The sequence below is a fragment of the Lactuca serriola genome, chromosome 8 (assembly GCF_051521515.1).
Source record: "Lactuca serriola cultivar US96UC23 chromosome 8, Lser_US96UC23_V15, whole genome shotgun sequence".
NCBI lineage: Eukaryota > Viridiplantae > Streptophyta > Magnoliopsida > Asterales > Asteraceae > Lactuca > Lactuca serriola.
In genome coordinates, this window is record NC_136415.1 from 179,976,712 (window position 1) to 179,990,231 (window position 13,520).

General features: G+C 40.1%; 1 protein-coding gene across 2 annotated transcripts; it reads right to left on the reverse strand.

Moving 5' to 3' along the window:
• Positions 1-6,947: 6,947 nt before the first annotated feature.
• LOC145065919 (disease resistance protein Roq1-like) lies at positions 6,948-12,309 on the reverse strand. 2 transcript variants are annotated; one of them, XM_079013029.1, is made up of 7 exons: positions 11,481-12,309; positions 10,151-11,282; positions 9,557-9,958; positions 8,729-9,481; positions 8,029-8,638; positions 7,887-7,941; positions 6,948-7,184 (listed from the first exon to the last, which is right to left on the reverse strand). In XM_079013029.1, exons 1-6 carry the CDS (start codon positions 12,029-12,031, stop codon positions 7,925-7,927), a joined length of 3,465 nt encoding a protein of 1,154 aa, XP_078869155.1. In that variant the 5' UTR covers positions 12,032-12,309; the 3' UTR covers positions 6,948-7,184; positions 7,887-7,924. The 2 variants fall into 2 exon arrangements, with proteins under 2 accessions (XP_078869155.1, XP_078869154.1); XM_079013028.1 differs by lacking the exon at positions 6,948-7,184 and having other exon boundaries at positions 7,703-7,941.
• Between the last annotated feature and the right edge of the window lie 1,211 nt (positions 12,310-13,520).

Consider the following 13,520-nt stretch of genomic DNA (forward strand, 5'->3'; position numbering starts at 1 on the left):
CTTATGGTCTTCCGCTGCGGCGGAGATCTGACGTCACAATCAGAGAGACGCGTTAGAGCCGTCCCAGGGACTGTGCCCTGGGAGCGGGCTCCGACGGTCAAGTTAGATCAGCTAGAAGATCTGAGATGGTCCTCCATAGCTGGAGAGAACCATCTTGGTGCTAGTGGTGGTGTATGGCGGCGGCGGGTGGCGTCTGAGCCACCCGGCCAGAGTATAGTGGCGGCTGAGCCATGGGGGAAGAGTCTAGGGGAAGCTCCCCCTCCATGGAGGAGGTACTGTTCATTATATAGGGGACAATTAGGTCAGGCCTAGGGCCAAGCCCCATTCAGGCCCAACTAACAAGGAGTTAGGCAAGGCCGCCCGGAGGCGCCGGCCAGGGCTGGCGGGCGCGCACCAGGAGAGGATGGCAAGGGAGTGCCAGGAGAGGGAGCGCCTGGCCGAGCAGGCAGGAGAGTCCCCAACAAGGTTGGCAAGGGAGTCCCCAGCAAGGCTGGCAAGGGAGCGCCAGGCAAGGCTGGCAAGGGAGCGCCAGGCAAGGTTGGCAGGAGCGCGCCAGGCCAGGCTGGCGCGCTAGAGCAGTCTAGGCCACGCTAGTGGACCATATCTCATCACATCGATATCCGAATTAGGAGCGGTGCTTATGCAGAGGGGGCATGTGATTGCATATGCATCGAGGCAGCTTAAGCCTCATGAGTCGAGATACCCCACTCATGATTTGGAGTTAGGAGCGGTAGTGTTCGCTCTCAAGATCTGGCGGCATTATCTGTATGGGGTTCAGTGTACGATATACACGGACCACAAGAGCTTGAAGTATTTGATGGACCAGCCCAACCTGAATATGCGCCAGAGAAGGTGGTTGGACGTGGTCAAGGATTATGATTGTGAGATCCTGTACCACCCGGGCAAGGCTAATGTTGTAGCCGATGCATTGAGCCGTAGGGCAGAGGGCGCCCCATTTCGAGATGTCTATTTGAGATTGACAGTGATGACCCCGGTGCTGGATGCTATTCTTGGGGCCCAGGTTGAGGCTGTGATACGAGAAAGCCAGAAGAGAGAGCGAGTTGCCAGGTTAGTATCGGAATTGGTTACCGATAGCCGGGGGCTTATGACATTTCAGGGTCGGATTTGGGTACCGTCCATGGGCGACACGCATACCATTTTGATGGAAGAGGCTCATCGATCGAAATTCTCGATCCATCCCGGGGCCACTAAGATGTATTTGGACCTGAAAAAGGATTATTGGTGGCCCTGTATGAAGAGGGATGTCGCATGGTTTGTAGAGAGGTGCTTGACCTGTCGCAGGGTGAAGGCCGAGCACCAACGTCCACATGGTAAGCTACAGCCATTAAAGATTCCCGAATGGAAATAGGAACAAATTACCATGGATTTCATCACCAAATTGCCAAGGACCGCGAGGGGTGTCGATGCAATTTGGGTGATTGTGGACAGATTGGTGAAGAGTGCTCACTTCCTGGCCATCAGTGAGAGCTCTTCCGCGGAGAAGTTGGCAGAGACGTACGTGAGAGAGGTGGTATCGCGGCATGGAGTGCCGATCTCGATCGTCTCAGATCGAGATGTACGTTTCACTTCTAGATTCTGGAAGAAATTTCATGAGGAATTGGGTACGAAGCTGCATTTTAGTACCGCATATCACCCACAGACTGATGGGCAGAGTGAGCGGACAATCCAGACGCTCGAGGACATGCTCCGGGCATGTGTGTTGGATTTCGGCAGGAGTTCGTACACGTATTTTCCCTTGGCGGAGTTTTCTTATAACAACAGCCATCATTCGAGCATTGGCATGCCGCCCTTTGAGCTATTGTATGGGAGGAGGTGTCGAACCCCTATTTGCTGGGGAGAAGTAGGGCAGCGTGTGATGGGCAGCACTGAGATTGTGCTTCAGACGACAGAGCAGATCCAGCAGGTCAGGCAGAGGTTGTTGACCACTCAGAGTCGTTAGAAGAGTTATGCGGACAGACGTCGGTCCGAGCTTGAGTTTCAGGTCAGCGACTTCGTGCTCCTGAAGGTCTCTCCTTGGAAATGAGTGATCCGATTCAGGAAGAGGGGCAAGTTGGGGCCCCGATATATTGGTCCTTTCAGGACGATCGCGAGGGTAGGTAGGGTAGCCTATCGTTTGGAGTTGCCAGCAGAGTTGGGTCAGATTCATGACACTTTCCACGTGTCGCAGTTGCGAAAGTGTATAGTCGACGAGTCGGCAGTGGTGCCATTAGAAGATATTCAGGTGGATGCGAGCCTGAATTATGCTGAGAGACCGGTGGCGATCAGGGATCGGAAGATCAAGGTTTTGAGGAACAAGGAAGTGCCACTGGTGCAGGTCCAGTGGCAACATCGAAAAGGGTCAGAGTTGACTTGGGAACCGGAGCGTGAGATGCGAGAGCAGCATCCGGAGCTGTTTGCAGAATGAGACTTCGAGGGCGAAGTCTGATTCTAGTGGGGGAGAATTGTAACACCCGGATTCCCAGGTATGATGTTTTGTTCTTTTATTTTTGGGTGTTGGGGGGAGACTCGGCGAGTTGGCGTCTATACTCGCTGAGTATGGTCGCGAATTTGTACGCGAGTTCATAGCTGGACTCGGCGAGTTCATGAGTGGACTCGGCGAGTCCACGCTGTTTAATGAAACCCTAATTTCCAGGGTTTGAGACCTATTTAAAGGGTCTTAGGGCCGTTATTTGCGGCCACTAACCCCCAGAGAGAAACCCTAAAGATATCTAGAGCGTTTGTGAGAAAGGAGAGGCCAATCTTGAACTTTTGTGGGTATTTTTGCAAGAAGGAAGTGTTCAAGGCAAGAGAAGGCTGAAGGAGGTGCGATTTTGGTGGTTTTTGAGCTCATAGAAATTGTATTGAGGTATTATTCTCGGACCTTCTTCAGTTTTTGTTGTTGATTCTTAGTGTTAGGGTTTTCTAACCCTTTTAGAGGTTGATTAAGTGGTGTATTTGGTCCCTTCTCGAGTTGTGTTCTGGATCTGGACCCAATGAGGTCCAGAAACCTTAACCCTTGGAGCTTTATGAGTCATTTTGGGAGTCATGAGCTTGGAATGTCATTTTTGGGGCTAAATCACCATTTTGGACCATTTAGATGGTATATGTGTGTCAAGGTCCGAACTTTACGTGATTATCAGGCTTGGGGAGGCCAGATCTATGATTGTATGGAACAGATCTGACCTCAGAAGTTGTTTTGAGTTTGTGCATGGCATGAACTCGCCGAGTCCAAAGAACAGACTCGGCGAGTAGTATGATGGTTTCCCATTAATCACTCAGTGAGTGGACTTGTCGAGTTGGGGGAATAACTTGGTGAGTTAGGGAGAGTCAGGGGTTTGAGTTCAATTTGGAACTCGCTGAGTTGTTCTTGAGACTCGGCGAGTTGAGTCGGAGTCAACTGGAGTACTCGACGTGCCAAGAGAGGATCTAAGAGAGTCAGTGGACACGTGCAGACTCGCCGAGTCGCCCTAGTGCACTCGATGAGTCGGGTCAAGTTTGACGGTTGAATTTGTTGACTTTTAGGGTTGAGTACAGTTGTATTTATGAGAGTATTACTTTATGTGATTAGGCGGAGGCTAGATCACACTTCTTCCGATTCAGATATTTACCGAGACATTGAGGTGAGTCTTCTCACTATACGTTACCTAGAGTGGTACTATGCGATGACTAGAGGGTCTTATGTGTTATGTATGAGATTATGTGCTATGTGATATTTGTATGTTGTATGATGATATAGGCCGGACTGGAGGGTCCAACAAGCTATGACCGGACCAGAGGGTCCAACGAGCTACGGGACTGGAGGGTCCCGCTGAGACACATCGACCGGAGGGTCGTATTATAGCCTCAAGTGGCGTATGTGCTGTATGTGGTATTTTGGGGAACTCACTAAGCATTTATGCTTACAGTTGTTGTGTTATGTGTTTCAGGTACTAGTGATGAGCGCGGGAAGGCGCCGACATGATTCGTACACATGCGCACTGGAGTTTTTGTAGAGATTCTGGGGAGATGTTTTGTGACAATAACATTTGATGCAATGTGTTTGACATTATTTTATGAATGAATGAATGTTTTAAAAATGAAAAAAAAAATATTTTGAAAATTTACGTTGTTACACTAGGAACTACACGCGACCCCTGCATGAGTGCAAGCCGCGAACATCCACATTACTATGATCATGTATACCCAATATAACTATCACAAATGTAGAAGTGATTCATTGGTATAGTTAGATCCTGAAAACGTTCCATGCTATAGCACCTTATTATGTTATGTTCCGTCATCGTGTGTTGATATCGTATTTATGTAAATGCATTCCATGTAAGCGTATCCATGTAAAAGTATTTATGTAAATGTATTTCATGTAAGCGTATTGTATTTGTATAGACTTGTGAACTGAACTGACTCTTTGTGTGCTTCATTGTACTAGAAGTAATGAATGGCATTCTCCTAAACTATACCTATAATAGTTTACTAATGTTCTAACTGTACTGTTACTAAAAAGACTCATTTATCTACCAAGTTATGCTTATACTTTAAAAATGGAGTTTTGTACAACTATAAAGTAACACAACCTTTAAAAGAGTTTTGAAATGTATTGACAACTTATAAATGACATAAGTAACATTTTGAAAGATGTTTATAACAAACATTTACACAATTATCATTGTGTTCAACTTGTATCCCCCCCCCCTTAAAACAGTTAAAATAGTTTAAAAGATTCATTACAGGGTATGAACTCACCGGATGTGGGTGATTCAAACGGGTATGTGCGTACGGATGAGAAGTTCCACGAATGAAGTCCCGAGACACAATAAGTCCTAAATGATATATAAGGACACATATTGACATGAATATAGTGTTTATAAACAACTATATGAAAGATAACACCTTCTGGGACTAGGAAACACCTTGGCTAGGTGTTGGAATCACATGTGATTCAACAAAGGGAAGTGAAATGGCACTAATTGATGTTTACGGTTTTGTAACCAACTCCTCTTGAGTTTACAGTTGTAAACCCATGAGTTTACGGTCGTAAACTCATGGTACTTTGACCATTTGGTGGTTTGAAGTCCTATAAGTCCTTTTGAAGCATCCTAACTTCAAGTCTTAGCCTTAGGAAGTGATTAGGGCAACATATCACCCCTTTATAGGTTTTACGGTTTTTGGACCATTTGTCTTTGGGTTTATGGTCAAATGTTGTTTTCAAGTCCTAAACACTTCTAGGTAGAGGTCTAGGCTAGTTTCTAAGCTTAAGGAATGAGTTTGGGGCATCAAAACATGCCTAAGAGGTGTATACAGTTTGGGGAGCTCCCCAAACCGTAAACACATATATATGGGACATATTTGTGGTTTTCATGTGCTAAACACATCAAAGGAAGGTTCTATGTTTGCTTCTAAGGTTTGGCAAGAGTTTAGGGGCACTTTGGCAACCTTTAGCACCCTTTTTAGGGTTTACGGTCCAAGGAGATTCTTGGACCGTAAACACTTGTTCCTTGTGATATTTGGGTGTTTTCTTGATGCTCTTAAGGTTTAAACATGTTAAGGGTTGTTTCTATGCTTGTTTCAAAGGTCTAGAGGGACAAAGGGCACATTTTAGCCACACTTTTAGTGTTCACGGTCCAAGAAGATCTTGGGCCGTGAACACCTTGTTCTTGGGGTATTTTGATGATTTCTTGATGTTTAACACTTGATCTAAACATATTAGGGCTAGAAACACTTACAAGTTGAAGATCTTGAAGAAAAACGGGATGATACTTGAGAGAGAAATAGCTTTAGACTTTGGAAATGTGAAAAAGTGAATAAAATATCTAAGTCTCACTTATATAGCCTTTAGGGTTTACGGTCCCAATTCCCTTTTGGACCGTAAACTCCAAACTCTTGAAGTTTTGGGCACTTATTGCTACATAATAAACCCTAGAGTATCCACTCTCCTGATATCTTCTGAAGCACTAACTTTAAAACACTCAAACTTATTCCAAAAAGTTTGAAAGTTAGTAGAACTAGTTTTTGACTCATATTGAAGTGGATGGTTGCACAGAATAGAAATTTTTGGGTTGTCACACACACACACACAACAGAAAAGCTGAAGTACGAACAAACACACACAACACCGCCACACTAGTGGTGGTAGGCGGTATTAGGAGAGGATATTGCCAAAACATGGCAGCCGTCGGAGCGGCGGTGGCAACGGACATGAGGAATGAAAGAAGAACGAGGGGGTGGAAGGGTTCAGCATTACCGGAGAAGATAGAGTCAATAGTGGCCCCGACGTCGCCATTAAATCACGTCTTCGTCGACAGTAAAACAGCAGCAACAGTGTTCAGCTCGCTTGGTGGCTCACAACGACGGTAAGGACTCGGTGGTTTACGATCTCGACGGTAGAGGGAGCGGCAGCTGGAGATGAGGGGGTATAAGGGTGGCGGCGATCTCACTGCTAGGGTTAGGGTTTAGGGGAGCAGCATGGAAGAAACACGGGAGGAGGGGAAGGCACGGGTTTAAGGCCTGTAACTTTCAAACAACGTTCCATATTGACGCTTTTAGTCCCTCCCCTAGATTTATTTCAGCTTAGGTCCATATTTTACTCTTTAGCCCCTGTTTCCAAAAATTTACTCAATTTAAATCCAACAATTACCAAAAAGCCCGTGCTTCACTAAATTCTTTACATTTCAAGTCCTACTGTTACAATATAAACCCCAAACTCTGGAATTTATATCATTTAACTCCTTATTGCTAACACTGATAAATTACTACCGATTTAGGGTTAAATAAAATAAAATATAAAATACATTTCGGGGTTTTAGGGCTCATTAATTATTTATTTATTTATTATTATTCTCCTTATTTATTTCATTTTTAAACGGAATGTTATATATGAATTAACGTATATGTTTGATATTTATTGTATTTTGTTGTAGTTAAAATAAAGAAAATATTACAAAAAAAGAGCATTCAAACAAAAATTATTAATGTTTATGTTTAAAGAGGTTACAAAAAAAGAGGTATTCAAATAAGAAAAAAAAATTAGGCTAGAAAGATGTTAGAAGAATCTTGTCTACAACTGCACTGGGAGAGGACACACGGACCTTTTCAAATTTGTGGTCTTCTAAAAAACGAATAGTCTGCGAAGGCTAACGTCTACACACGCATGGTCTGTATGGCGCGCAGACAAAAGAGGTCAAGAAGATCTACAGACAAAAAACAAACACCGTCTAACTTAGTAGACCAATAGACGCCAATACACAACACAACATTAGATTGAAAGAAAGTATTGTGCTCACCATTGATGACTATTATTGCTTTTATTGGAAAAAATGTAAGTAGGATGCTATAGCAAACAACTCAAGAAGGTACATTGCTATTTATTGCATTTAGCGATTGTTTCATATCTACGTATTATAGAATTTCTGCTACACCATTGTACTTTGATAATTTACCTAATTATAGCATTGTTCTTCATATTATATTTGGAAAATTCTACCCAATTATAGCAATGAAAATTACATTGTATTTGGATGATATTGCTATAATTGGACAGATTTTTCAAAGTACAATATTGAAGCAAGAAAAAAGTAGGATGCTATCAACAAATAAATCAACAAAAGTAGATCGCTATTTGTGCCAAAATGCTTTAAAGCTATTTTTATGCTAGCCATAAGATTGCAAAAGAGCAACAACAACAATAACAACACACACACACCAAAAAAAAAAAAAAAAAAAAAACCTTCATATCAAGCGTAATGACAATTGACATCCACAACAAATATATACAATCACAACAGCCACAATCTCAATAATAAGGACAAGAACAACAAGAAGAAGCCTATGTCACTTTGCATACTTGAGGAAGAACCAAGATATCATTTAAAGGGGTTCGGAGGAAGACTTGCCTCAGTTGTTGATGTGATGTTTGCCATTGGAGAAATCATTAGTACAAACCCTCATCTGTATCTCATGTTAATTAGCAATGAACTCGTTAGTTTACCTATATCAAATAAGAACTAGAAAAACATATAAGAATTAATGGCATACCTATATATTGGGGAATATAGCCAACGAAATTCTGGATTCTTTTATGTTCAAAGAAATCTTTAAAGCTATGCGGAGGGTAAAAAAACCGATTACGATATAAGAAGTAGTCTCCTGAAGTTAATTGAAAAGCAGACAGATCTCCACCAATGATATGTTTCCACGACTTGTAATAACTCAAAGGATCTTCTTCATTGTCTCCATCATTGTACACTGGACTGACTGCACACTCTCTTACCATTACACCACTATCTTCCTCTTCGTCTAATATGGTAACACTAACTTCATCACCATTTTCAAGCTCATTGTTCCCAAACATCCAATGGCTTAACCATACTATATCTTCATCACCTTCTTGGACAACAACTATATGACCAAAATATACCCACATACGATTTTTTGTCATGTTCTGTACTTTTATTCCTAATGAACTAGCCTTCCCTGTGCCCAGAAATGCATGCACAAAGCATATATTGAGTCCTTGTATTCTTTTATTCATGGAGGACAATGGCATGATGAATGATATTGATGAACCATTGCTTTTATGAGGTAACCAATCTGGCACCACTTTCCCTGAAAAACATGTGCTAAATATTCCAAATTCGTAATACATCTGCAAATGAAACATAAGATTGTATGAATTTTAGGCATATTAGTCGGTGATTGTGAAAGTGATACAAACAGAACTGAAGAAAGAGAATACATGGACTGGAAGTTTCTTTGCAGAGAACCATAGGTCTATATCAAAGATCTGCATCTTCTCATCTTTCAGATGTTGTAAATTTGTCCACCCCAAGCTACAGAATATCGGGTCATCAATTTGTGCCATAGCTTCAATTTTTATTATGCCTTGAACTTCAGTCAATGACTCCGAATACCAGCAACACACAGCTGGTAATGCTGACATTTCTTGAGGAAATGTTATTTCAATAAGTGAGAGACACAGTTGAGCAAACAAAATTTTGATTGTATGTGGGCACAAAACGGACTTCAACAGCTGACATCCTACCATACTGAGTACCTCAAGCCTGCTAAGGCTTCTCACACAAACCGGGAGAGAATCAATTGGATTCTCATCTAGTTCTAATTCCCTCAATGCTGACATGCAGCTGAAATCCATTGGAAAGGATTCGGTAATTAAATTACTGTTTCTAAGTGACAAGGTTACTAGTAAAAAGGCATGTATATTTATGCGAATACTAGCTCTGCAACGGTTTAATGATATAATTCTAACACTTGTTAACTTGCTAATGCTGTTTGGAAGGTTTTTAAGTTTCTCACAGTAGCTCATATCAAGAAGAACAAGGCTCTCACATCCACCAATTGATTCACACACTTGAGTCAAACGTGCACATCCTGCTAATATCAACCTCTCAAGTGCAGGTAGCCCAGAGAAGCCACCAACTCTAACAACCTTGCAATAGCTTACATTAAGAATCTTCAATGACCTAAGAAGCTGTTGCATTCAAGATTATTAGCAAGATATCAATCGATCGGTTAACAAATGAAGAAAAAGCTCTGAATCCCATACCTGTGGCCGCTTCCAAAGCTGTGTCAAATTGCTGTACGACAAGTCAAGAGCAACCAAATTTTGCATTGGCAAGTTGGAAGGTATATGATTTAATTGGAATCCATGCATACACAACCCCCTTAAACCTTTAGGAAAATATTTGTAGGATCCTTTGAGTCTTACATGATTGAGTAGGAGTAGATGTAGTTTATCCATCTTACTAAATGCATTTGTTCTTATTTCGATTTTCTTGCAATGAGAAGATGAGATCTTTAGAACAGTGTGGGTTGATGAACCTGTTCCGAATATCGCGTTTGTATCATTCTCTTCAAATTCATGCTCCATGACACTACTCAATCCATGTAACGTATCTTTCTCCAACATTTTCATGTCAAGGACAAGACCTTGAATTTTTGTTGTACCCTAGTCATGACGATAATATATAACAACGATATATTTACAATTAATTTTTAATAGATGAAACAAAATAATGAAAGCATATGTAGAGTACATATATATATATATATATATATATATATATATATATATATATATATATATATATATATATATATATATATATATATATATATATATATATATATGGTATGTTACCTTTTCTTGTAACAGCAAGTTGAGGGACTCCTCATGATTCCACACTCGACTGCGTTTCCATGGCTTGTGAGGTGATTCCTTAAAAACTAAATCTCTCCCCATCTCTTGAACGAGTTGATGCATCTTCAACTCATTTCTTTCTCCAATTGTGAGAAGACCTCTATTGATGAGCTTTGTTATCCCATAAGATGTGCGGATACCACATCCCTTTAATATTCTTTCGGTCACTTCTCTATCTCTTCCAACAAAAAAACATGCAATATGCTTAAACAATTCTTTGCAATTTTCAGATGGCAAAGAATCAAAGCTAATCTTCAGGACCTTGTGTACCTCTGTATGAAGTTCTCTAGTCTCTAGCGGTTCAAAGATATCATTCCATATGGCTACATCTTCATTAATTAATGAACTACCCAAAACTTTAAGAGCCAATGGATTTCCTCCACAATACTTTGAAGCTCTTATTGCCTCTTCTTTATAACCTTCCTTGGGTTCATAGCCTCGAAATGCATGCCAACATAAAAGTCTTAAAGATCCGCTATCACTTAAACCATGAAGTGCATGTTTTCTATGTTTTGGAGGAAATCTCATGCAAAATAATGCACATTTTTCTGTTAGGGACACATCTCTAGTTGTAATGATAATCTTGCTTCCAGGATGAAAACCTTTTGCTCCAATCAACTCATCCACTTGCTCAGAGTTATCAACACCATCAAGAACCAAAAACGTTTTTTTATTAAGCAATGCTTTCTCAATCTTAGATGTGTGAGCATCTACATTATGTTCTTCATTCATTCTTTTCTTAAGAATGTCTCCAAGAAGCTGTCTTCGTAAATCAAGCAGTGCACGTTTTTGTCCTGCACATCTTCTTTCAATGTCTTCAAGAAAGCTACTTCTTTCAAATTCATGGCGATGCAACCTATAGATATATTCTGCTAGAGTTGTCTTTCCGATCCCAGCCATTCCCCAAATTGTGAGAATTTCCACAGTTTCTGATGATCCTCCTTTCAACCAGGAACTGATGAAATGAACAGAAATGTCCATCCCAATTAGGTGTGGGATTTTACTCCGCATGTGTAGTTCCAGTTTACTACTAATTTCCTTAACAAGTTCTTCAATGACCACTGTCTCTCGTCTGAAAATTGAATATAATTTGATGAACAAGTCACACAACCCAAGTATATCTAAATAAATGAACGTAATCAAGAATTTTACTTTTCTTTGTTTATTATAATTAACACTCTGGCCTAGGCTCTACTATGATCTGTTTTGTCTATAGTCGATGATACAAAACTGACAACAATTTTGTGGAAATATAGTATAAAAGTATTACCTGCCAGTTGCATTTTTTCCTTTCAAATCAGCAATTTCTGTAAGTCCTTTCGTCCACATCTCCAACTTACAAGCGCCTTGAATTTTCTTCTTCGCATCCTTTTCGGACTCAATCCTCTGTTTGTGTTCAAATAACGCTTCCCCAAAAGTGCTTTCTTGCTTTCTGATATGTGTCGGCTCGACATTGTAAAAAACAGGGAGAACAATATGATCAGAGACCCTTCGTTGCTCAAGGATCATCACCAGCTCATCCAGACACCATGTTGAAGACGCGTAGTTCTTAGACAAAACAATTATCGAAGCACGAGAGCTTTTTATAGCTCTTGCAAGCTCGGGTTTAAGTTCTTCCCCAGTTTCAACCTCTTCCTCATCAAGAAAGGTAGAGATGTTTTCATTCACCAAAGCTTGGTAGAGGTGATCCGTAAAACCTAGACGAGTGTCTTTACCTCTGAAACTCAGGAAAACATCATATGTTGTTGTTGCTTCTTCTTCTTCTTCTTCATCTTCTTCTTCTTCTTCTTCTTCTTGTATATGATCAGTTATGATGGCCATGCTTGGAAATTGAAAATTTCACGAGTATGTATGAGCTGGGAATATAACTTTCCTTGCTTTTTAAACGATAAAGAGAAATCACAGAAGTGCTTCAATAAAGTAAATATCGTTCTTCGGTGTGAAGAAGATATTAAAGCACAATTTGTGAACAAGTACCGTTACACAAGAAACTGACCTACTAAAGCATCTATGAATTTAACAAAAATCTCTCAAACACTCGAGAACGATTTCAGAGCTCTGTTTAGGGTTTCTAGTAAAACGACGACTAAAATGAAAATTCTGCTATGGCAATAGTTTTATATGTGGAACATACCCCGCGTCTTCTAAATCTTTTGCATGTGACACTTTGGGTTCTTCGAGTTCCGTTTAACACAAAATCAGCAACACTTTAAAATAAATCTGCACAAGACCCTTCTGGTTCCAAAATTTACAGTAAAGACCCTCCTAATAGCAAAATTGACAATGAAGACCCTCCTGATTGTACACTCTTGGAAATAACAAAGCTTCTCATCCGAGAGATGAAACTTGTAGCAGATCTCAGTGCAACATTGAAAAAATGTTCTTGGGAAGAATTATCTGTGTGCCCATTCTGACTCGATTTTTGGTGCTATTGCTGAATTTGTTGACAATTCAAGAGATGCCAAACAATATAAGCCTTTCCTCACCCATTTGGCTATCACATTGTAAAATTGTTTATCTTTATTTTTCTTTTTGATAATTATTGTGTGTGCCCACACAGCTCTTATTTTATAATATGGCTTACTGCATAAAATAGCAATGTACTTCCATTTTTTATAGCATCTATTTTCCATTTCTTTCTATTACAACATTGTACTTAAAAAAAATCTTTTTAAAACATTCTAGTTTGAAATTTCTGCAAAACTATAGTATTGTACTTTTTTTAATGTAGAAATTGTTTGTAGCAGCAACATCTACTCAATTATAGTGGTGAAATTGCTTTGTATTATGTAATAGGAAAAATAAAAAGGGATGTTATAACAAATAAATAAAATGAAAGTATGTTGCTATTTCTGATATAATAAAACTCAATTGCATGTGTTTGTAATTATCAGGTTGGATATTTCAATTGACATGATATATTCAAGCATTGTTGGCAAATAAATTCCAATGCTAGCAGTTATAGATAATGGTAATGGGATGAGTCATGAGGAGATTTGAAAATGGTGTCATTTGGTCAGAAGCAACCTGATACATATGATCCAAATTATATAGGAAGATATGGTGTTGGATTTAAGGTACTTCTTCCTTAATTTAGGAAAACAGTCTAATTTTATTGAGAATGAAAGTGTGTGTGCTGTTTTTTGCATTTTAACCCTTTCACTTATATTATTTTCTTTCAAACTGGAATAATGAGACTTAGAAAGGATGCATTTATTCTTACACAGACGACAAACTCCAGGTCAATTGCTTTTCTTTCACAATCACTAAATGATGGATGTCTTATTTGAGTCTGTGTTGTTACACGGGA

Coding starts and splice junctions, on each gene's coding strand:
- LOC145065919 (XM_079013029.1), bottom strand. CDS start 12,031: ATGGCCATCATAACTGATCATATACAAGAAGAAGAAGAAGAAGAAGAA. Junction 9,959..10,150: donor ACTTGCTGTTACAAGAAAAG/GTAACATACCAT, acceptor CGTCATGACTAG/GGTACAACAAAAATTCAAGG. Junction 8,639..8,728: donor CAAAGAAACTTCCAGTCCAT/GTATTCTCTTTC, acceptor TTTCATTTGCAG/ATGTATTACGAATTTGGAAT.